General features: G+C 38.5%; 2 protein-coding genes across 2 annotated transcripts in view; one reads left to right on the top strand and one right to left on the bottom strand.

Annotated features, from left to right (window-relative positions):
• Positions 1–715: 715 nt before the first annotated feature.
• LOC127434452 (cysteine/serine-rich nuclear protein 1-like) lies at positions 716–14257 on the top strand. The gene is made up of 5 exons (XM_051687221.1): positions 716–878; positions 7475–7676; positions 9992–10251; positions 10387–10683; positions 10811–14257. The coding sequence occupies exons 2-5, from the start codon at positions 7493–7495 to the stop codon at positions 11813–11815; spliced, it is 1746 nt and encodes a 581-aa protein (XP_051543181.1). The 5' UTR covers positions 716–878; positions 7475–7492; the 3' UTR covers positions 11816–14257.
• Positions 14258–20078: 5821 nt separating this feature from the next.
• LOC127434634 (solute carrier organic anion transporter family member 5A1) overlaps positions 20079–24501 on the bottom strand; it is a 73623-nt gene continuing 69200 nt past the window's right edge. The window contains exons 7-10 of the mRNA XM_051687509.1: positions 22980–23139; positions 22148–22389; positions 21347–21411; positions 20079–20936 (exon numbers count right to left, since the gene is read on the bottom strand). Coding sequence (XP_051543469.1) covers positions 20509–20936; positions 21347–21411; positions 22148–22389; positions 22980–23139 — 895 coding nt within the window. The 3' untranslated portion in view covers positions 20079–20508. The remainder of the gene's footprint in view (positions 20937–21346; positions 21412–22147; positions 22390–22979; positions 23140–24501) is intronic.

The raw sequence follows: 24501 nt of genomic DNA, 5'->3' as shown, positions 1-24501 counted from the left end.
CTGACTCTGGAATTGAAAAACAATAACTACACATAAAACATCAAACTAAATAGGTTTAATTTATTTTGTCAGTCTAGCATAATAGTCTAATTAATATATAGCCTACTAATTATAAAGTTTAATATAGCGCACCATTTATTAACTGTCTTACAAATTCAAGTTATCTTTTCAATGTTAAATGGAGATAAAAAATAAAAAAAATAGTTAAAGTAGGTCTATATAACCTTACAAAATTTACCAGATATAAGATATTACAATGAAAATGTGATTACATTTTATTAGGGACCACTGTCATAAAAAAAGAAAAAAAAAGAAAAAAAAAAGAAAAGAAAAACAAAATAGCAGGAACATTCTGAAAGCTCCCACACTGTTGGAAGGTGATGCCATATTAATGTAATATGGATTTACAGTATAACACTAACAGGAGTATTATGGCGGAAACTATTGCTACAACAATACATTTTTAAGGGCCATTAAAGATTTACTGTTTCACATTATCGGTGGATATTGTGTTCCGGTCCTTGCTCGATAATCTTACTATCCAATGATTTCAATTTTCTGTCAGGATGCTCGCGCGCCAGGAGGAGTGTTGCTCCGCGCAGAAGGCAGGAAGCGGCGCGTGGGCAGTCTCTCCCTCTGTGTCACCGCCTGCGTCACAAGCCAGGAGGGAGTTTTCCACTGACGAAAAGGCTGTGCTGCTCAGCCGTCGGCTTCAGACAAGAGGAACAGCTTCAGCTGCTGTACGCCGACCGCACAATAGGCACACAATCAGAAAGGGGTCTCTATACGGATGAAAACGCAATCGTATCACTTGGATTATTATCGGTTTATCCTTTACTCCACTGTGATATCACTAATGCTGATCGGATACATTATCGGTGAGTAGCGAAGGTCCGCGGTGTTTAACGTTACACATGTAATTTGTCTAATAGCCAAACCTCGGTGCTGGAGTCCAGCCAAATAGTTTGAATGTTATTTTCTCTCGTCAGTATAGACAGGTAAATATATGTTGTGTAACAATGTTAAGTAGTTTAGTTAAAGGACATGCTTGTGTGTTACCGTGACATAAAAAACTAAAGTTTACATTAGTCGCTATTGTCTCGCTTTTGCGTTTCAGTGTAATGAGTACATACATAGCCTTTTACGTACTCATGATTTAATGTAAGTAACAAACTCGGCTTTCTTTTTTCATTGAATGTGTATGAGTTACGGTTAACGGTTTTAACCCTATTGCTTACAATATTGTACAATAGAGACGCGTGTGTTCAGAATAAATCTAAATGTTGTCTCATTCAAGATTTTAAATGGCTGTGGTTAATGAGTTTGTGTTGCTGGGCTTGATTACAATAATAATAAAAATAGATTATTCATTTAGACAGCTGTTGGCGTTTCTGAGTCGGTCCATTGGCAGAATTCCAGCATAGTGGACCTTATATGTCTCCGATAAGCCGTAAGTGCTGGTTTGAATGTGTGTGTGTGTGAGTGAATTCCTCGTTCACGTTTACAGTGCTCGTGAGTCTTCTGAAGCGAGAGCGACTCCTTAAGGTGCCACACCGTATCATTTTAATAGAGTTTGCCTGCAGACCTGCATTCATATGCACTTTTCAGTGATGTCACCGAGTAATAAGAGTGCATGTCCGCAGCTAGACCCCTCTTGATCATTTGATTAATGATGTGATTGACACCAGTCAATCACGAGGAGGGCTGTTCAGGTCATCACGAGAGAGGGAGGCAGCAACAACCACCCTAACACGTTGTGCACGGCGTGATTGGAATAATTGAGTGATAATGTAATCTAATGTTCTCATTTCACACAGGGTTGTCAGTTTGTCGTTGATTACATATTAATGGGATGATAGGGTTTTTTCCTATCTTTGGAAGTACAACAGCGATGTTTAAGGCGTTCTTGAATGATCGGCATACTATATAACAGTGAGGTAATATAATCCCTGTTTGTAAACAGATTTAATGTTTGAGAGTGAAAGTTACTGCGTTCACCTGTGAACTTTAGGTCAATTGTCCTAGTATACTGGGAAAACGGGAGGCTACTCTGTTTTTGTATTTGTTCTTTTTTGTATCTGTTGTAGAAGATCAGCTTTTTGTCGCGCGCGTTTCTTTGTGCGCGAGCGCAGATTTTGCTCAGTCAGTTTTGCAGAATGCTGCTGCTGTCTCTCGCGCGACCTCACTCGGATTGTTTGTGAAAACGACTCTGTTTATACACAGCACCGTGATACAGGTCCGTTTTCAATGACTTTTATTTTTCTTAAATAAGCACAAATAAATTGACCATATTAATATTAAGTATTGTTAGTTATTTGTTTTTGTTTAAAATTGTGTGTGGCATTTACGGTGGTCCACTAGTCACAAAACATACATTTATCTTGAAATAAGTATAACCTGCCTGAGTAAGGAGCAGTGTTGTTTTTTATTTTTTATTTGGAGTAATGTTGTTAAACTTATCGAATTGGACTCATAAAAGATAAACGTGCCTTTTTTTTTTTTTTTTCATTATTTACTTCTGGGTTGAGTAAGTGCAAACTTGCACGTGTTTTGTGGTGGACACAGCCTTCCCCATTAGCCAGCCAATCAACTGATTTAAATGGCATGTGTACATCTGGTGTGGATGTCTTGGCAGTTTCCTTCTCCCATCTTTTCAGTCTTCACGTGTCTCATCTAAACCACACATACCTTTATTGTGAGATCTTGTCTGCATTATTTAGTGGACACATCATCACTACATGGTATCTTTTTATTAACACCCACCAGACTGAGTGTTCCTATTTGGGGGTAGTTCAGTGTGTGGCTTTTATGCAGTGGGATGGGGGGTGGTTTTGATATCTTTAAAACAGCGAAGCAGAGGTGACCCATCTGTTTTTTCACTCTCTAGCATTCCTCCCAGCTTGTGAGGTACCAGTGAGTGCCCCAGACATTAGCTGACCCCTGCGCTCCCCCACTCTAGACACGCATACACTCTCCCTTGGGAGTCTCTAAGCAATGGTAAAGACAGCTAGTATTTGTTTTGACACCATTAGGTTAGTTGGAACAAACTCAGCAAGCCGGTGACTTCTCGGCGAAGCTTCACTTTGGAAGTTTGCATTTCGGATATTGATGCAAATTGTTCCGTGAGTGATGGAAATATCTCTTCCAGTTTAGGTATTTTCCTGGGCTGTCATATTTTCCACTCATTCACTTAAAAATGTGAGAAGCAAATTGGTTCAAAACATCTGTAAGCTTTTAAATCTCTTGCTAAGGTGTTTTGTTTCAGGAATAGTTATCATTTTTAAGTCAGAAGTAGATTGTTTATTAATCTCAGTGTTTGTAGGTCTTGGGCATCTTCTGTTCTGTCTTTGGTAGTGTTGTCCATTTTCCTTTTATATGGTAAATATGTAAATTAACAGGTTTGGAAATGCTCAGTGTGATGAATATAGGGCTGTACAGATTTTATTGAATGGGCTGTGAGACAAATCTTCAACTCCACCCTTATAACGCAATCTTTGATGCGTGTTATATATATATTATACGCACCATCAGGTGTTTTTATGGATATGCCTGTCTGAGGTGGTTTCTCTTGAGGAATAGTGGTTTGGAGTACAAAGACACATCTGGAATAGAGCAAACCATTTTGCTCTTACAGAATGTGTCACTATGCCAGAGGAGAATTCCTGTGGCCTGGAGACATCAGAATATTTTTCTGTTTAAAGTTTTTGCCGACTACCACCCTCCCACATTAGTGCGTGATCTTATTTGGGATGAATGTGTACTCTGCATGGGTTGAGGCTCAGGAGCAGAATATCTCTGGCATAGGTGAACACCCAGCGTTCTAATAATCAACACAACACTCTTCCTCCTCACCCTGGCAGCAGTTTCAATGGCCTGACCAGCAGGGGGAGCGCTTCTTGACTAATACACATTCTTATCTAGATGTGGGTGGAATTTTGGCAGCTGTTCACCTCTGTATTATCTGGATTTGATTATCTCGCCAGTGATTTTGCACCTTTCTCCAGTACACCTGAAGCCAATACAACAGTGATCCCTTTAAGATCAGTCTAGGATACACAGTTATGCATATATATTCAGATCCACACATTTAAATTGCTTTGAATATTTTCCTCCCCAGCTACGGTCAGTTTAGATGAGGTACATGCTGCTTGCTCAATTATCTTGTGCGGATGTGCTGAGCTGTGAGCTGGAGGGGGCAAAGTCTACTCTCTTACGTAAGATCAGGTCGGGATTCCACTGTTTGCCTGTGCGTGCTTCAATGAAAAACATTCAATGAAGCTTGTGGTTTGTGTAAATGTGTGTGTTAATGCTTGCATGCAACATTGAGCATCACAACACTGTGCTAGAAGTTGTTAGAGATCAGTTTCAGCAGTCTGCTGCTGAAGTGGAAGCTCTAGCTTTCCCACTGCACAAGATTTATATTCGCTTGCCTTACTGACAGCAGCATTGAGGATACCTCATCAGGGTGGTGCTTTTATTGGAACGGCAGCGCTGCATAATTTATGGGCCAGTGCAAACATCTCACCTGCTCAGCCCCGTCAAAGCATCTGGGATACCTTCCTGGCAACAGTGCCTGCTGTCTCTTTCACTCTGGACTGCAAATCCAGATCTGCTCTGTGGCATATTTAGGGGTAGACAGACTGCTCTTTTTGTATTACTGGTATTTTCTTCTTTATTGTCCTTTGTCGTTGTTTGTGTTTGAGTGCAACAGGACGAGCTCCAGATTGTCTCCAACTGAGCACCCCAGTCCTCTTACATACCCCCCTTCTTCCTGGGATTATCTTGTCGTCATTTTTTCTGCCCATTTAGCAAGATTAACAAATCAATTTGTCAGGTAGGCTGCAGTCAAGAGACAATGACCCACTTCTAACGCTCAGGTCCTGCTCTCTCTCCCTCCCTCTATCGCCATCTCTTCAGAGCTGTCCTCCCCACTGTCCAAAATCCTTAATTAAAACTCCTCTGCTTGGTAAGCATGCATGCTGTCCTTGGGGAATCTTTCTTGTACATTTTTTTTCTAATTCTGCTATACAGAAGGATGGGAAATGTAAAGGTAAACCCATGTGCCCTCCCAGCAATCTACATTTGAGGGAGGGCTGTGACAAGAACACAGAATAGACAAGCACCAGATGCTGTGTGCAGGTGCTCTCTTGTGCCAAGCATGAGTGGATCGTGTCTCGAAACTTTGTGTTGGGTAAAGTTCAAAGCCAATTTCCCAGTCAAATGAGTAGATTAGGATGAATTCCTCTGCTTTTTGCTTTCTTCTCTATGTGTGTGATGACAATCAAGTTCTCTCTCATATAATATCTCTTTATATACAATTAGGCTATAATGAAAAGGCTCCATTCATAAGACCTGCAGATGTCCGTGGGCTTGTCTGTGCAGAAGGCTGCTTGTTTTCAAGCAAGATGAAGCATGTAAAGGATTTGCTTTCTCTGCGCTGGCTCTGTTTGCATGCAAATGAGGACAGATCTGGACACATACTAGTCTTCACAGTAAAAATAGATTATGTCCTTGGCCTGTAGTGCCAAGTCAGCTGTTTGCCCTGTCATTTGACTGTTTAAAACCTGTGTCAGCTGCATGGCCGATTATTAACACATGGCAAAAACTATTGCATAACTGCACAGTGCAGTTAAAAGTGTGTGGCTTGTAGAAAAGGGTTCAAGTATTGTTTGCAGGACGTTTGGCTGGTGTTGCATGAGCAGATAAGTTTATTGAAGTATACAGCCTACCGTGGATGGTCCTTTGAAGTTACCGTCAGGTTTAGATGCAGATAAATCTCACCTCATGCTTTTTGGCTGTGGAGGAGACATGGCTGAATGTGCAGATGGCACAAACGTGCCATCGATGTCTGGCACATTTACGATGGCAGCACTAATGTCTGAAATGCACATGCAGAACTTATTTTTCTCAGTCTGCTGAAAATGGAGGTCTTTTGCACTCTAGCCTAAAGATGTTGGTGAAAGTCTATTAATTAGGGAGGTCAGTTTGAACTGAATTTGTATTTCTCTATCAGATATTTGTTTTTTATTTTACTGCATGTTTCTGTAATATTGTCATGCTGCCATCTTTTTTTATTAAGGTACTTTTATTAAAGTGCACTGTGAAAGAGTAAAATTAAGTTCCAAGGCTAGAATATTAGACACAACAGACTTGTATTGTGAGTCATATTGTTAGTCACACACTTTATGGAGGAATGAATCAGTCATTTAGCTATAATTTCTGGTAGATGACACACCATAGACTAAGATTGTGAGCTGTGTAATCTGCCAGTCATGACTGTCTGTCACTTTTTTTCCAAGAAGTTACTGTGTGTGTGAGAACAAGCCTCATTTTGCAATACTTATTTACTTTTCATCATCACTTACCATCAGACATCTAGGGAAGAAGGAAAAAAAAAAAAACAAAAAAAAAACTTGACCCCGAATGGTAGCACTGTCTGCACAGTGTTGGCAAAATATGATTGAATTCTAAGAATGACAAATAATCAATGACTAGCTGTCAGACCTTTTTAATAAAGTTGTTTTGTAGAAGTGAAAACTCCTTATCTTTAAATCAAACATTTTCCTCCCTTCCTTACTTCCTTCCATTCTGCCTGTTTCAGCACGATCGTGCCTGAGCTGTGAACTAGCTGACGGGGGTTTATCTCAGGGCAGAGAAACAAACGAGTCCTCAACCGCCAGTATCAAATGATGGTTTTGTGTAAATGCTGCTGTGTTGCACTCGATCTGACCCTTAAAAGCCGGTGGGTACTGGCTAGTCTCTTCCTGCCAAAGGATTGATTTCTTTTATTGCCCAATAAGATACCTCTCCACGGGAGCAGTGGGCTTACATAATAAACATGTTTACTGTGCCAAGCTGTACACATTCACTACAGAGTCTCATAAAATGCATTTAGTGTGTTAAGTGTAACTGCCACAATTGTATATTCTTTGAGTGGGGTAACCTAAATTCCCTCCTCACAAATGTATATGTATTCAGTCCCCCTCCTAATCAATGTATTTGTCTAACTGATTGAATTTGGAAGTGGGTGAAGGGTCTTGTAATTGTTGACTTGCATCGGGGGGATGTGATTGATTGCTTCCTGTTTTCCTCACTGCTTAGAGGCAGCATAAAGTGCGGTCAGCTGGTTGTTTGGATAGAAATGCTCATAGCCTGTTAAAATAATCACTGGACGTTTGGTTGCTGTTAGGATAGAGAATTTCACAACACATCCACATGAACAGAAATGATCTAAGCACTGCTTACTGCAAGACAAAATAATTTCCATAGCCAAACAAATTAGCCATCGCCCAAGACCAGATTGCACTGATAAATATGTGAGCATTGTACAGCCTTTACAATTAACTTTCAGGAGGATGTCCTTTTTGTAACCATGTACATGGCCATTTTTGTTGTAATGGAAAACATGTTAATGGCTTGGCTTATTATGCAAATGCTCTAATAACCCTTTTCCATCTTTGCTTGTTTTCCACAGACCACCAACAATAGCGCCATGAGCGGGGTTCTCAAGAGGAAGTACGAGGAGGTGGAGGAGGACCCATGCTACTCTTCATCCTCCCCTTCCTCTCTCTCCTCCTCTGCCTTCTCCGAGTGGGACTCCGATGGGGAGAGCTGCTACTCGGACACCCTGGATTCGAGCCCCAGCAACCCTAACTCCCCAGCAACATCATATAACAGTGAGTTTCCCTCCTGAACAACTGATGGAACATAACACAGCTCATAAGTCTGCATGGCTTATCTCAGTGTAAGCTACTCCGTGTCCTACCTGATAAGATGTTATTGAGAGTCAAGGTTTTATATTTAACCTATTTCGCACACAGGATGTTTTGATATAGAGTGCATTTACCTGACCACAGTATTGTATACCCATCAAGGAAGCCAAAGGTGGCCTGCAGTGTGAGGTGCTTTGGGTCAGGGTGAGGAAGGCAAGTCAAACTGTTGAGTTTCCCAGGATGACAGGGCAGGAAGCCAGCGAATGTGCTATGTGAGGGAGATAGAATGAAGGCAGAGCTTTGTCTGAATGCCGGGCATGAACCCAGCACAGGTGCTGAGAGAGATGTAGAGGTGGGGAGGAGGAAGGCAAGGATGAAGGGAAGAGGAAGGGAAATGATACGGCTGTCTGGTTGCGTTTATGAAACGGAGAGTGTGGTAGAATATACGGCATATTTCAGTTTCATTACAGTCTGTTTATTTGGTTGTACTGTATTTGTCCAAAGGTCACTTATAATTTTTACAATGCATGTTTTCTGGATTTTATTTTTATTTTTTTTTTGCCAACTGGAATTTGTGTGGAGAGATACTTATTCAATGTTTCGCAGACTAAACAATCTGGATCAATGTGAACAATATTACAACTTAGTGCTCAGACTTTACGTCTATCCTTCATAGCCTCGCTTTTAAGTTGCATTAAATATTGCATGTATCCTGATGAATGGAGTATGGGTAATGTATAGTACTCTTGAACTACTGTATGGGTAGTTCATATCCAAGCACATTTGACTAGGAATGTCATCAGTGGATACCATTTGTGTCTTTGGCCAAAAGCTGATTTCATAGCTGAAAAATGTCAGTGCTTGTTCATTCTAGTTCAGAAGCATCTCCAAAGCCAATGCAAATTAACTTGAGAACAATATATAGAGCTGATCTTTTCTTCAAACAATAACATGCTTTGTATTTCTGAGGTGGCTCTTCACATAATCTCAGGTGGGACTATTTAGATTTTATGCACTGTACTTTTAAATTTGTTCGTCAATTTTTTTTTTTTTTTTTTCTTCCAAAAGTTTTGTTAGAAAAGAGTAAAACATATTTGCACAGGCTTCTAGTTGAAAATGTGCTTGGGTTCCCACTAGATTGCAAGTTTAATGTAAACCAGCTGTGGGGACACTGAGATCCATTCCCTTCTGTTCACTCCAGATAACAATCGGTGAGCTGGCGGCCCTGGGGGAGAAGTGCTCCTCTCTCACACAGAGGTCAACAATTCAACATGAAGTATTCCCGCACAGAGGAAATGGAATTTACAATGAAAAGATGGACAAACTGCATAGCTTATTCCCACATGTGGTTTCCCCATATGGTCTTGTATAGTGTGCAAGGAAGAAAATTTCCCTCTTTAGGTAAGGGACGCTTTGACCGCTGACATTGACTAGTTCACTGGCTGACTGTCGATCTTGGCTGGTAGTAGGAACTATTTGCAGGGGCGGTGAGGATGTACAGATGGCCTGTCTTAAAAAAAGATGGAGTATATAAAAAGCAACTCGGCTTTGAATGCCCTTTACTGCCTCCAGAAACCTCAAACTTCCAGATCAGCCGCTGGGTTGTGATCTTTTGAAGCTTTAGTCCCTCTGCACACTTCAGCGCCAAAGGGAAATTCCTGGGTGGATTGTTTGTCAGACACGAGATTGAAGAGGAATGCAGTTGTCTTCACATATGGCTGGATTGTACAGAAAACTCCCAGCTGGGATTTGGAGCCTGTTCTGATGTTGATTGTTGAAATCGTGTACTTTTTGTCTTGAGTTTTTGTAGTGTCAGTGAATGACAGAATATATCTACTTCTGGCTTTACTTTAGAGCTCATTTGCTCTGTGATTTGCTATGTGTGGCCTGCCATCTTGTGGTGATTTAGTGCATTAGCTACAATAACGTTTATGTGGTCTTGTTTACACACAAGTCTCACCCGCTCCAAGTCCACCCAATAAACCTGGCACACTTCTTACTCAAATACTCCCCAATGAGATACTCTGAACAAAACTCACTTTTTACACCTCTCTCTTTCTCATCTTCTCTTAACACACTCTCAGACATGTGCTTCTTTATTTTCCATTTTGAAATTCAGTGCATGAATTTCCTTGAATGTTTTCACCAACTTTTTTCCACTTAATGTTTTCCCTTGGATGATTCCAAGTCCACCAACTCAGCCAGACAAGAACCTTGTTATGAGACATGTCTTATATTTATCCTCTTTTTTTTCTTTTTTTTTTCCTCTCTCCTCTCAGCCACTTCCATTCTTAAGAAGGCCAAGCGCACACGACGAGGCAACGTGCAGTTTGACCAGGTTACGGTTTTCTTCTTCCCTCGCTGCCAGGGCTTCACCAGCGTGCCCAGTCGCGGAGGCTGCACCCTGGGCATGGTGCAGAGGCACAGTGCCCAGCGCTGCTACACCTTGGCTGAGTTTGCGGTAGAACAGCGTCATCTACGGAGAGAGAAACTGAAGAACAGAATGAGGGAAGAGAAACTGGAAGCTCTAAAGCTGAAGGTATGGTTGAATTGAACTGTCAATAAATAACAAATAGTCTAATTCACCATTCACTTGCTTTATGTCTTTTTAAAGTTTAAATCAAAATATGAGCAGTATAAAATCCTAATCATGCAAATCCTTTTCCTATGACAGCTTACCAAAAATGGTACCCAAGCGTCCGAAGAGGCTGACAGACTGACTATTGAAGACATCCCCGAGGATGAAATCGACATTAGTGGAGTAAACTTGGATGATGGTTCCTTCCTGCATCCTTACCCTTCTAAAAAAAGACACACCATCCTCAAAGCAGCTGGCATTAAGAAGATCGATAAAGAGGAGAAGCGACAACTGCACGAGCTGCGTATGTCAAGGGAGGACTGCGGATGTGACTGCCAGGGCTTCTGCGAGCCAGAAAGTTGCAGCTGCAGTTTGGCTGGGATCAAGTGTCAGGTAGGGCTTCATTCCCAGTAGACTTTCCTTCAGCCTTTATAAATCGAATCTCTGTTGAGTTTAAGGGTAATATTTACAGGTATCGCTTACTGAATCCGCTAAAGTAATGTGATTATTGGCTTCACAGATGGACCACTCATCATTCCCATGTGGATGCACTAAAGACGGTTGTGGGAACACGGAGGGCCGCATCGAGTTCAACTCTAGCCGAGTTCAGACGCACTACATCCACACCATCATGAAGCTAGAGCTGGAGAAGCGTCTGGAGGAGCACACAACAGAAAATGAGACTGCTTTTGAAGAAAAGCGAGATTGCACAGGCCATCCACCAGAGAGCAGCACAGTGCCACACACTCCCGCCTTTCACTTTAGCTCGGAGCTAGTAGCTGCAGGAGAGAACAGCTGTAGCAGTGACATGACCGATTCGTCTAGTTCTTCAGGCCAGAGCGAGGACTCTGAAGTCGTCAAAAGCTCTCAGTGCAAGCAATCGTCGTTAGATGTTGACGAAAACGGACTTAAGAGAATTTTAAGCTTTAGTGATACAGACAATGAGGACTGCCCTGTTAGGAGTAGAGACACTGAGCATTGCAACGATAACTGCGAGTATAAGCAGAAAAAGAGCGAGTTGTCATCTGTGGGGTACGGAATCTTTAGCACAGCAGACGTTTCTCCCAGCGACAATAAGCTTAGCAAGTCGCAAACAGACTCTTGCATGGACAGTAGTTGCACAGCCATATCTGAGCACTTAGATGAGAATGCTAATCAAGGCAATGCTCTGTTCCACAATGGATCTGTACCGCACACCCCCTCGCCCTCCATCGATCACTCGGCCAGCTATATGGACCTGAGCCTCTCCTCAGAATCAGACCTTGAGTTCTTTGATGGCTTCCCTTGTCTGGGCCCTAGCTCGCTCTACAACTCCCTCAAGGAGTACGAGCATGTGGACAACTTTTTTCAGTTCCAGTTGCCTGGTTACCCCAGCCTTCCTCAAGCCGCCGACCCAGGCACTTGTCTCCTGGAATCTCTGATTGGCTTGTCAGATTCTGTACCAGAACCCCCAGCTACATTCACGGACAACCAGATGCTTGAGGACGCAATGAAGCTTTCAGTGATGGAGTCTGTAAAGGTCTAATGGGGACATAGCTGTTGTATGATCACTGTATAGAACAATTTGGGGATTGTAAATGAATGACATTTTCTCTTAACTTTATGAATGGAGACAATAATGGCCCTCCATCCAAGGCTATCAATATTTGCATTATCTGCCTTGAAGATGTTAGCAAAGCATTAATTTATAACAGTCTTTATTATCATTTTTATTAACGCCATCCCAGTGGCAGCTAACATTTCAGTTCAAAAAAAGGTATGGCTGACTGATATTTGAATATTTGTACATATGGCCAGGAAGGTGAAGAATTTCTCACCCACATTGGTGGTATTATAATTTACCATTATTATTGTTATTATTATTGCCAAGGTTATTTATATGAAATCAAAAGGGGCACAGATAGGAGTCTTGAATTAATGCTGATTATGTATCTCAGGGACTTTTTCTAGCTTTTGAAAGTAATGCATTTGACCATAGCTGTTATGGATCTTATTTGGCCTTTTTTCGAGAATTTTCACCAAACCACAAAGAGCATTTAAATGGCCCCCTTTTTGGGTGCTTCTGTCTCTGTCAGTTTTGGACTTGAGATTAAGGGTGGTCTGTACTTTTATTGCAAAGCTAGAGGAAGACTCCTGTTCCACAAAACAGCTCCTTGGGATTTATAATGGTACACAAATCCCCCAGAGGCTCCACAGTTAGCACTTTATCTGTGAAAAAAACAAACACACACACAAAACAATCGGAGAACAAATGGGTCAGTTTTGCATTCACACTATTGTCTCTGAGTTATAGATTGTTTTCATGCCATTTTCTGGTTTTGGATCCTCAGCACAAGGTGAAAGTAAGCATTGTCTTTAATTTATTATACACACCACAGAAATCTCAGTTTTAAGTCATATTCATTATGGAAGAGCATATAACTGATATCTATTGACCATTATTTCTAATTGCATTTTATTTATTCTTACAGAGTTATTTATTTTTTTTGTTTATCTCCGAATGCCAGCTGAATATATCTGAGCCACACTGTGCTCTGGAGAAGCTGAATTAAGCAGCTTATTTTAGCATTTTTGGGATCTCTGTTCACATTTCCCACCTTAAATACATGAACCTGTGTGAAGCACATCTTTTTGTCTTTTATTAATGTTTCATTTGTAGTTGTGGAGGAAGGGGCACCAACAGCAAAGTATTTAATAATCTATTATATTGCTATGAAGTAACACTTTGTTTAAATTATTTCACAGTTCGCATTTGAGTGGAAATTAATTTATTCAGGGTTGGGCAATAAAAAGAATGGTGTGTTTAAAGAAAAAAAGAAGAAATGTTTACTATTTGTGCCTATTAACACGAGGAGCCATGGTTTCCAGTCTAATGAATAAATTTTTGTAGCTGATGCTGTATAATCTACCTATTAATTAAATCAGAATTATGGGTCTGTTTCATTACAGATCAAGATATTGCCTACGATAACAGAGAATTAACATTTTGTAACTATGTAGATTTGAGAAAATTCTAATCTGTATTATTTACAAATTATTTTATTAATAAATTAAATCTACAATGTTATTCAAATATTGAAAGATTTGTAATATATTGATATAGCCAAACCTATGCTTGAGTAGGCTTTTCTGGCCAGGTATGTGCATAGTGAAAACACAGGCACAGAAATATCCAATTTCCTATGTCTGTACAATGTTAATACCTAAAGGACTATACCAAGCTAAATTTGTTAGTACTCAGAATGGTTGAGCAGACACAACTGACAACATAATTTTGTGGGTATAAATTAGTAGTTTCAAAAACGTCCTGTGGATAAATCCTGCATATATTATGCAACGTGTATTATATTATGCAAGAAAATGCATTTGTTTTGCCCATATCATTTTCACTTCAAAATGAAGACATTTAAGGGTTGTGTTTCTGAATGAGCTGAGAGGAACTAAATCGGAGACAATGTACATATCTGACCATCCACACTTCAGCTGTTGGCGCAACATGTTCGGAGTATTTGCATGACCTGTTCATACATTTGTCTCAGTACTATATGCGTTTAGAGATCAAAAATTCACAATCAGAAATGTATTTGCATTTTTTTTTTTTTTTGCCTTCATGTGCTGTTCTTGAAACTAGTTAGGATTCATTTCCATGGCCAAGTGGGCATGGCTTAATTCATTCAAGTCCAGTTTATTCCATTGTAAAGATGTATCACCTCATCACAATGAAATGGAAATGACTGGTATTTATTAGTCATGATTGATGTATGTTTTGATCTATGATGCTTTTCAAAGTGTTTTTTACTTCTGCCTTTTTTTGTTGTATATATTTTCTGCTTAAATGAAACTAAAGACAAAACCAAGCAGTTCTTTTATATTATATTTTCACGCTTAACAGATTCAAGCTGTTCATTTCATTTGTCATTTGACAGAAGCTTGTTCCTTCAAAATAAAAGTCCAGCTTTTTCTTAAATCTCTCATTGTTTGTTGTGTGTGTGTGGTTGAAGTAAAAATGAGTTGCTAATCTAGATTCCCAGACACCCCAAATAATTATTAACTATGGAAAATATTTATATATATATATATATATATATATATATATATATATATATATATATATAAATATCTTAGCAAAATACTTCCTTATAAATATCAGAAAATAATTGATAATGCAAGTAACAGAAGCATTTTTGAAACAAACTATTCCAGTGCTTCACAAACTTTTCAGGCCAAGTACCACCTTTGATCAAATCAGAACATTCAAGTACCACCAATTCACCACCAATGTTCACTTAAATATTTTTCAGCATTTGGCAAATATAAATTTTTGAGCATAGTCTTGACTCTTGAGGATAGTGAGCAACATACACAGTGCCACAATTTGATTAATATTCCTGTCGTTCACACATTCAGTATTAACATTTAGAAGTTTTGCAATCCAGTTCAAACAAACGACTATTTAATAGGCTATATATTTAGAAATTTGGAGCCTAGGCATTGCTAGACCCTGCTTTTCACCGCCAACAATTCTGCAGCTAGCATCACCCTTAAAAATATGTGATAATGTGCACGTGATCTATGAAATCAGCGGCTGCAGTAATTTGAGGTTACCTTTACTCTTATTCATGACTTTACCAGTCGTTCACTTTTAAACTTATCTAACAACGTATTATCTTTCTAGTCGAAGGCGGACTGTCATTGGTGACATAATGGCAATCTTCGTCACATAGAGCTGGCTACCTTACCCACAGCTGTCAAACACGTGCTCCATTTCTCTGTCCCTCATCCGAACAATTTTCCAGTTAAGTCAAAAACAAATTACAGCCAAATCCAAACCAATGTCTTTGAGTCAAAAGCACCACTTAAGATCGCCTGAAATCAAGCTCGCAGACTTGTGTAAATTAAACGGATATTGCCTCGATCGCATCAGTGTTTGCTCTTTTGTTTTCTGCGTGGGTATAATATTGCGGTGTGCGCACAACAGACAGCGCAGCCGCGCGCAAATTCAAATCCCGCACTGCCGATGTAAAAAAAGAAGAAAAAAGTGGGCTATAAATTAATCTTATAGAGGCACATTAGAAATAAATCATGCAAAACATTTGAATAAAATCGATATTTTTATCATTTTTATTACTGCTGCTGGTACGCGTACAACAGTTGGAGAACCACTAAACTATTCCGTGAAATAGGACGATAGACAAATGGACGCATTTTTTTTTTTTTTTTCTCAAATGCTTGAGGACGTCTTTCGAAAACACACTGCAAAAGAATGAAAATGGATTTTGATTTTAATGTCACTACTAGAGCATCAACAAACGAGTCAAAAGAACGGAAAAGCAGACATTTTAGTTATTTTAATGACATGAAGTTCTAAAGGAATTTGTAAACGAAACTGTTCACAAATTATGCATGTACCTGTTTCTAAAGAACACGCGCTTGACGTCTCAATTGCCGCTTCTCTCTAAATATTTTATTTCAGTAAAAACATGTCAATAAAATAGAACCAAGACAGAATTCAAAGTAAATGTCCAGGACATCTCGTTCCTCACACTTGATCCCATATGCACTGACAGCACTTAAGTCACTCGATTAAACTGATCTGAAATTAGCCCCACCCCCCAAAACATTAATTTGACTTAAAATGTGAGCTGATCATTTAAAAGATGACGTATAGGCGCAGATAAAGAATATCTAATTAATCACATAAATACAGAACACTGATCCAGCGCTCATTATTTGAATGCTTAATTTTGTTAATGACAATTCAGAATTAACTTCAAACAAATGTATACTGTACCTGTTGATGAGTCCTGCATGTTGGCTTGCAATTATTTTAGATTAGTTTCTTACGTCTACTTCTATATCGTTTGTTGATATTTTAGACTGTCTTACATTGACTGCCTCCTAGAGGACAAACTAATACATTTCCATTTGTTTGCAGAACTTAAACAATTCAATGCCAGAATTGACTTGCGTTTGTTTTGTTTTTTGAATATATATATATATATATATATATATATATATATATATATATATATATATATATATATATATATATATATATAATTATTATTATTATTATTATTATTATTATTTTTTTGTAATATTGGATTTATCAGATGTTCTTTGAGCAGTTCACATTGCAGGTCAAACTAATGGGGATCTACTGAGAATTCTATAGCGTTCAGAGACTTTCTCACCACTGTACATCTTATCCTTCACAAACATGGAAAAGAAAGCAATTTCAAATTCAAACAACAGCTGGGGTTGATTAAACTTAAAACATCCCAGATTTAAATTTGTTCACATTCTAATACTGGAGTTAGCATTTTAAATTCTGGTTAACATGATCTTTTATGAAAAACATTTTGAAAATAAACTAATTCTAGAGCTAAAAAAAAAAAAAAAAAAAAAAAAAGTATGTACTGATAATGTGGTTTTGTGATTGTGATCACAATACAGCACATTTTACAAAATCATTACTTCTGAAACCAACAGAGGCTCTTAATGTAGAGATTATTTAAATTGGGCTTTGTTGTTTGCATGCTGCACTAGCATCTAACAACCATGTTTGTCCTGTATAAATCTGGTGACTATTTAATAAATGAACCAAATACTACTTTTGTAAAACAGAGCAGCTCTGACTGATAACGGCAAATAATTCATGACTTTGTAGGTACTATATACTGATCAACTGTTATTGCATAAAGGGTTAATTCACCCAAAAATGCACTCACCCTCATGTTGTTCCAAACTCCTTTTGACTTTACCTTCTCCATTGAAACATAAAAGGAAATGATCTTTGGCAAAATGTTAATCTAAGTCACCATTCACTGTCCTTATATGAAAAAAAAAAAAGATGCAGTAAAATTGAATGTTGACAGGCTATCAGTTCTTAAAATTAATCTCCTTATGTGTCCAATGGAAGAAAGAAAGTCAGTAAAACTAATAAAAGAAAGTCAAAGTCGGGGTTTCAACAATATGAGGGTGAGTAAATCATGACAGAATATTTTTGGATGAACTATTCCTTTGAGTCTAATAAACTCATTACTGATTACAGGGATACTGATTTATAATGGTTTTTTTTCATATAAGGCATACATTGAATTATACTGTAGTTAGTGCATAAGGTTAAAACCACCGTTTGTGGATCACACTGTTTTCACACTGGAAACTGGTTGCACAGCCGGAGCACATGTTTCTGCTGATATTAAAGACAGCTGATATGTGCCATTAGCTCCCAATCCAAAGAATCTCTGATTCTGCTGTGGCTTTACGAACGCTAATGCTAAAGCTGCTCAAACATGCTCAGGTACCTGGATTTAGCAGATGCTAACAGCAGCATGAGGGGTCGACTGAATCCTGACCCACATTCCTTGAGTCACCGATCTGTAATTGAATCACTTTTTAAAGGGACAGTTCACCCATTAATGAAAATTCTACATCATTTACTCACCTCATGTCATTCCATCCAGATGAGGATGAGTAAATGATGACAGAAGCTTAATTTTTGGGTGAACTGTCCCTTTAAGACTCCTTAAAGACCAGATACTGGACCAGACAGACAGCAACAAGTCTGCTGAAACATGTTAGCATCATATTCGACAGACTTTTTAAAATTGATATTTGCTCAGCATTGCAAAACTCACAGGAGCGAGTCGATCACTTAAATTCACTTTGCTAATTGTCACCAATGCAGACAGACAGAGTGATTATAAATATGAAGAATGTGCAGAAGTCTTTCTCCAAAGATTCACACAGTGCTTTTGCCTGTTAGCCAGCACACGTCTCTGCTAGCGGGCAGTTTGAGGCACTGTGTTCAAATTATAGCACTGTGTGATCAGTCCGTAGGAGACGAAATGTTCCAGTACAGCTCCTTGAATACCACCCAAGTCACATGCACATTGATCAAGCCCTCCTTACTAGCCAAAAGGAGGTATTAACACCACTGTAGACGGAGAGATGATGTAAAAAGAGCTGATGTTTTTCACATGAAAGCTGTTTTGCTGTAGGGAACACTGTTTTGAATGGAGATATTACAGTAGAAAGCATCCTGGAGGCCGTAGTGTCATACAGTTTTGCATAGTACTGATTTGTGCTTGTGGTACATCTTTGATATTATCATCTTGAAATCCAAGAATGAATACAGAAAAAATGTCCTCCCCTCCCCGATTTTAGCACCATAATGTCTTCCAAACAACACTACAGCAAGTACTTTACATTAAAGGTGCACTCATTGATATGTGTTCGCTAAATGCTAAACTTTCAGAAAATTTTAGAATGAAATTGATGTACACTCATAGAAAATGAAAACTGTAGTCATATCAGTCTTAAAGAAAAAGCTGCTTTATTCTACATATGGTGCTGGGTGCACATTTATGAGCGCTGCCATGTTGACATCAAATTACCAGTCAAACACCTGCTTTATATCAATAATCCCTTGTAATTGGACATATTCAATCGCAGAATAAATTAATAATGGCTGACTGTGAATAGGGTATTTCAGGGTGTTTCTTCAAGTCGGGTACTTATTGCACTGTGGATTTTTTTCTTTTTTGTTTATATATTTTTAACTTGATCTCCTTTTCTCCCAATTTGGAATGCCCAATTCCCACTATTTAGTAGGTCCTCGTGGTGGTGTGGTTACTCACCTCAATCCGGGTGGAGGAGGACAAGTCTCAGTTGACTCTGCTTCTGAGACAGTCAATCCGCGCATCCTATCACGTGGCTCGCTGTGCATGACACTGCGGAGACTCACAGCATGTGGAGGCTCATGCTACTCTCCGTGATCCACGCACAACTTACCACGCGCCCCGTTGAAAGCGAGAACCCCTAATCATGACCACGAGGAGGTTACCCCATGTGACTCTACCTTCCCTAGCAACCGAGCCAATTTGGTTACTTAGGAGACCTGGCTGGAGTCACTCAGCACACACTGGATTCAAACTCATGACTCCAGGTCAATACTCGCTGAGCTACCCAGTCCCCCTGGTCTGTGGATTTTTAAAAAGTACCTTTTTGTAAAGTCTGGCATTTTTTAATTCTTCTGAAAGTCATTAAAAATCCCACCACATGGTCATTTCCCCACACCTCAAATTAAAAATCCCATCACATGGTCATTTCCCAACATCTCAAATACTGTAGAATGAAATTCTATTAATTGTTTAATAGAATTCTCTGGTGGAAATGGTGATGGAAATGACATTTGTAAAGTTTTTTTGTCTCGCTAAGGATAATTTCATAGTTCACATTTTTATGTGTCCTAAATACACACAATTAAATACTATTTTCCCTTTTTTTTTTTTTTTGGTTGCATAATTTGGTAAAATTACAGCTTGTTTGAAAATAAAAATACTATAAATATACAATAAAAATACTCTGCTCACAAGTGACATTTACCTTGATTTTTCTTTGTTTTTTTTTTTCAAACATCATGTGTCATATTTCATTTTAAGCATGCTCGTCACTGGCAATTATGTCAACTTTGGTAACAAGTACACTAACTTCAAACAAATTTGCCCCATATTATTATTGATTGATTGATTGATTTTATTTATTTTTTAGTGTGATGGAAATGATGCCTCAACTGTGGGAGTCGTAATGAAATTTATATATATATAAATAATTTTCACACAATAAATATTGAAGTGGTTTATGTTTATTTTACTCTTTGCTTAGATTATCATAGTTTTAAACATAATTTGCATTTTTATAATGCATTTTAATTTTCAAACAGTAAAATCTATGCATAAAAAGCACTTGAAAAGTACCAAAAATAAACAACGAAGGCCTGGTAAAAAGTTTCCAAATCAGTTTTAATGTAACCTTCAAATAACAATAAGAAAATAGGTTATCTAAGAAATCTGTTTGCCTTAATATAAAACAACCCCATGGACATGACAGTGCCCGATGCTGAAGAAACACCCTTCTACAGTGGCATCGGTAACTGAAAACCTAGCATCTACATCTCAGTATCAGCAAAACATAAAGACAAAATTACTGAGTGCACCTTTAATTTGACGTGATTTGTATTTGCTGTGGGTTTTCATTGATGACATTCTCTGTTTGTATGCAGCAAGCTCCTGAAAGCTGCGTGGGAGACAAGCAGAAAAAAGGATGTGCGGTAGTCCTGTCTTGTATGGAGGAGGACACCTGACAGGAAGGCATGTGGAGGCAGATGGAGCAAAGAGTCAGTGCGTGCCTTCAAATGCAAGTGTGCATTTCCTAGAAGGAGCAGATGGGCGGGGTTATTGCTTTGAGTGCGTTTCCAGGGCAGCTCTGGCTGCAGTGTCCGCGATTAAGGGAGGGCTGCTCTGGGGGTTCGGGACGGGGTGTGAAAACGGGGCAAGAGCGTGTGCGAGCATGGCTTTTGTGGCCTCCTGCATGGCAGATGAGTTCGCTAACAGTGCCCAGGGGGGCCAGATGCTGCTGCCAGCGTTCCAGGCGATCTTCCTTGTATTTAATCGAGTACCAGGTGAGGAAGATGAAGATAAAGCCCACAAATTTGAGACTTGCTGCCAGACCGAAGTACACAAAGCGGAAGGAAGTGACATCATACTCCCAGCAGGAGCCATGAACGCCGCAGTCCTGTTGCCAGAGCATACAGGTGGTGTCAATCACTGCACCAAAGTAGATGGGCGTAGGAATGTAGGCTGCAGATGCAGGAGAGGAAGAGAATTATGTATATGGTAAAGGAAACTTTCCATCATTCACTTTCTAACTGATTCATATATTATCAATATTATCTTAGTTGTCTAATATTTCTAGTGATTCCTGCTAGGCTGCCATCAATGTAACAAACCTTTATAAACACTAGGTGATGCTATTTGCAAAAAAAAAAAAAAAAAAAAAAAGTAACTAAGGCTGAGGGAGTTTGACATAAGGTTTGTTTTCAAATGATAAAACATCCATTAATCTCCTGCAGGGAAATATTTGTGTTGAGAAAAACCCCTATAATGTAAACCACTTATGTAATGACAGGGTTAATAGCTCGTCTGAGTCTAGATAAGTCTTATCTCATCATTCCTGCAGTGAATGCATTCAGAATTTTTTTGTAACTTACCAAGAGTTCTTAGCAGCACAAACTGCATTCCTAATGCAAACGGTCTCTCTTGCTCATCTACTGACCTACAAAAGAAAGAAAAAACAGTGATTGTATTATATTCTTTATAATATGATCTATTACAAAATTTCTAGATTTTCAAAGCCCTTATGTGGTCACAATCATATTTGACCTGTAATGGACTATTTTCACAAACAGTGATGACACATTTCTGCCTTAATTTAGGAGTGTATGTATGTATATATATATATATATATATATATATATATATATATATATATATATATATATATACACATTTATTTTTTATTTTTTTATGAACATTTTAAATATTTATTTTTGTATAATGTATAATGCTTGGCATTAATAAAAAAACAAAACAAAAGTCAGTGGGATTTTTACAGCTGCTGAAGGAGTGACAGTTACAGTAAATTGGCTTCTTTCTCTCATCTGACTGCCGTGATATTTTTTCCTCTTTTGAGAGTCATGGAATCTTAATAGTAGTTTTTTTTTTTTTTGCTGTTGGAACACATAAAAAATAAATAAAAAAAAGTAATAATAATAATAATAAAAAGATGCTATAGTTTCCAATGTACCTGTATAAAAGTTTACCCCACTATAGTTGATAGTGAAAAGGGTCCATGAAAGTACAATAACATGTTAAGAAAATATTATGGATTTATCATTGTAATTATTTGCTTTGATACATTTTTGATAATCTTTGTGGTGCAAGCTTACAGAACAAAGTCTGCATTTAATAAAGTCTTCATAAAAGATAAAACGGTTGCTTCTGCTTGTTACCTGAGAGTGACAATTATGGCAGAGGGTTGTGCACAAGCCGTGATGAGCGTCACAATGAAGAGGAAGATCAGGAAAGGGATGAGAGTGTTGCAGGTGCGATCACACTTCCCTGACACCGCAAACCCGTTCTCATTCAGGTAGGTCTTCACAATGACCAGCTGCAGCTGGTTGCCTTGACCGCTGGTAGGAGGGGTGATGACCTGTCTACTCTGCACACATGCACAGTCGGTGTAGTTTCTGATCTGCAGAGAAAAAAGATCAAATGTATTAACATCACCATGATGACTGTAATTCTGCAAATGTTTTCATATCAGCAAAATGCTGAACAGCTTAAAAATAACAATGCTTCTTATAAAAATAGGACTGTATTGGCGTAAAAACAGCCATTAACCTAATATGGGAGATGGGAGTGAAAAATATTTTATGATATTCTAAACAAATTGTTAATTGACATTTGCAATGCTCTAACCTAATAACACAGATAAGATGACATGACAGTAGCTTTCAAGTCTGTTTTACCTTTTTTAAAAGAGTTGATGTTGTATCAATGAACCAGATCAGGAAAAAAGGGTATAAAAAGATGTAGCTGGACTGAAACTGGAGTTTAAACATTTTTAACAACCCAAATGAAGAAGATATTCTTTAGTAATCACACAAAAGATCTGTATGGAATATCTCTTTAGACTTGATAACTGAACACTAAGTCATTTACAAGATGATTAACAATTTAATATTAATTTCTGGTTTGTATTTTTTGTGATTTTGACAGATTTGTGTTTATGACTTAAATACTGCATGGACCATCTCCAGAAGGACGTCTGTTGTGTCTCACCCCGGTGCTGTCATTGCCAACCGTGCTGCATCCTGCCAGGCAGGGATTAAAATACGTGATGCCATCTGAGCCACAAACAGGAGCATACTCGTTGATCCGACAGCCACAATTCACATTACAGCCTCCTGTCAGGTTTCTATGGGTCAGAGTCAGCGTTGGCCTGAAAAAAAACCCCAAAGAAAACAAACAGAGGTAGAGGTCCAAGTTTGAGAATAAAATACAATCCTTTAAGGCTCTTGTAAGCAATTTGCAAAAAAGTAGGGAAATCTATTTGGAAATAATACATTTTTTGCTATTCCATATGGTGCCACTAATGCTTTATGAATAATAAAGTGAAGGATTGCAAGTCTTATATTCATAAAAAAAAAAAAAAAAAAACATGATATAAATAATACAGTATACTGTACAAAGATTTTTTTTTTTTTTGGTTGTCCCTCTGCATAAACAATACACATGACTTTCATAGCCACAAATCCTCTCCAACTCTCATCTCTCTCAAAGGGAATTAGAAAAGAAGTGAGAGATGGAAAGAGAAAGACAGAAAAAGAGGAGAAATAAGGAGAGAGATACAGAATAAACTGTTATTGTAAAACTGTGGGAACCCCAGGCATATTCAAACAGAACACTTTCCCACATTAAACAGAGCAAATGGCAAATGCTCCAGTTGACATTGCATTATCCTCACAGATCTACAGCAGAATAGAGAAATCAGTCATGACATAACACGGCCAGAAAGATGGACGGAAACAGCGGGGATTGGAATTCTCCACTGCTTCTTTAAACAGAACAAGACAGACCTCCATGCTATAAAAGCAGTCACCATAGTGGTCATCTCTCATTCTTATGTGACTGAAAATGTTTACTGCTTTAAACATAATAGTTCACCAAAAAAATTGTGTACTTCCGCTTTTTTATTTTGTGCAAACTATTCACACAAACTTGGAATTTCAGTGTTGACTCATTACTCTGAGCAAACGCACTTTGTATTTCTATCTGCGTCTCGCACTGCACCTCTATCTGTTGAAAGGGCCTCGCACTTTTGTGCCATGCCTTCTACAACTACGCAGTCTCGCTGGTCAGGGCCATGTGAACTTCTCTACTTAAGAATTCGCACAAGAAACCTGTTATGTCACTCAATGGCTGCCTTGTTAGGTAGACAGCAGGAAATAGACAATGGACCTCATAGTTCAAATGGCACACTGTACGTAACACGGGGAGGGGGAGAGGATTAGGTAGCTGCAAGGGAACATCCACAGAATTGGTCACATGCTTAATCATCAAAAGGTTTCCGTGTATTTTCAGGCCATACATGAAGACATACTGTACAGTGGGTTTCAAAAGTCTATATTTAAAAACTGGGATTCAAATCTAATTTAAATCTGGAAATAAACCATGTTTGGTAACAGTTTACAATAATGTTCCATTCGTTAACATTAGTTAATGCATTAGGTATCAATGTATCATGAAAAAAAAAATTAACAATACTCTGTATTTTTTACAGCATTTATTAATCTTTGTTAAT

This window comes from Myxocyprinus asiaticus, chromosome 44 (assembly GCF_019703515.2).
Source record: "Myxocyprinus asiaticus isolate MX2 ecotype Aquarium Trade chromosome 44, UBuf_Myxa_2, whole genome shotgun sequence".
In the NCBI taxonomy this organism is placed as follows: domain Eukaryota; kingdom Metazoa; phylum Chordata; class Actinopteri; order Cypriniformes; family Catostomidae; genus Myxocyprinus; species Myxocyprinus asiaticus.
Note: the sequence above shows the minus strand (reverse complement) of the source record. Positions and strands in the feature narration are given on the sequence as shown.

What these genes read in the sequence shown, in the direction of transcription:
- LOC127434452 (XM_051687221.1), top strand. Translation starts at nt 7,493, where the DNA reads ATGAGCGGGGTTCTCAAGAGGAAGTACGAGGAGGTGGAGGAGGACCCA. An exon ending in CCCAGCAACATCATATAACA is followed by an intron (nt 7,677 to 9,991) that starts GTGAGTTTCCCT and finishes CTCTCCTCTCAG; the next exon opens with CCACTTCCATTCTTAAGAAG. An exon ending in TGGAAGCTCTAAAGCTGAAG is followed by an intron (nt 10,252 to 10,386) that starts GTATGGTTGAAT and finishes TTCCTATGACAG; the next exon opens with CTTACCAAAAATGGTACCCA.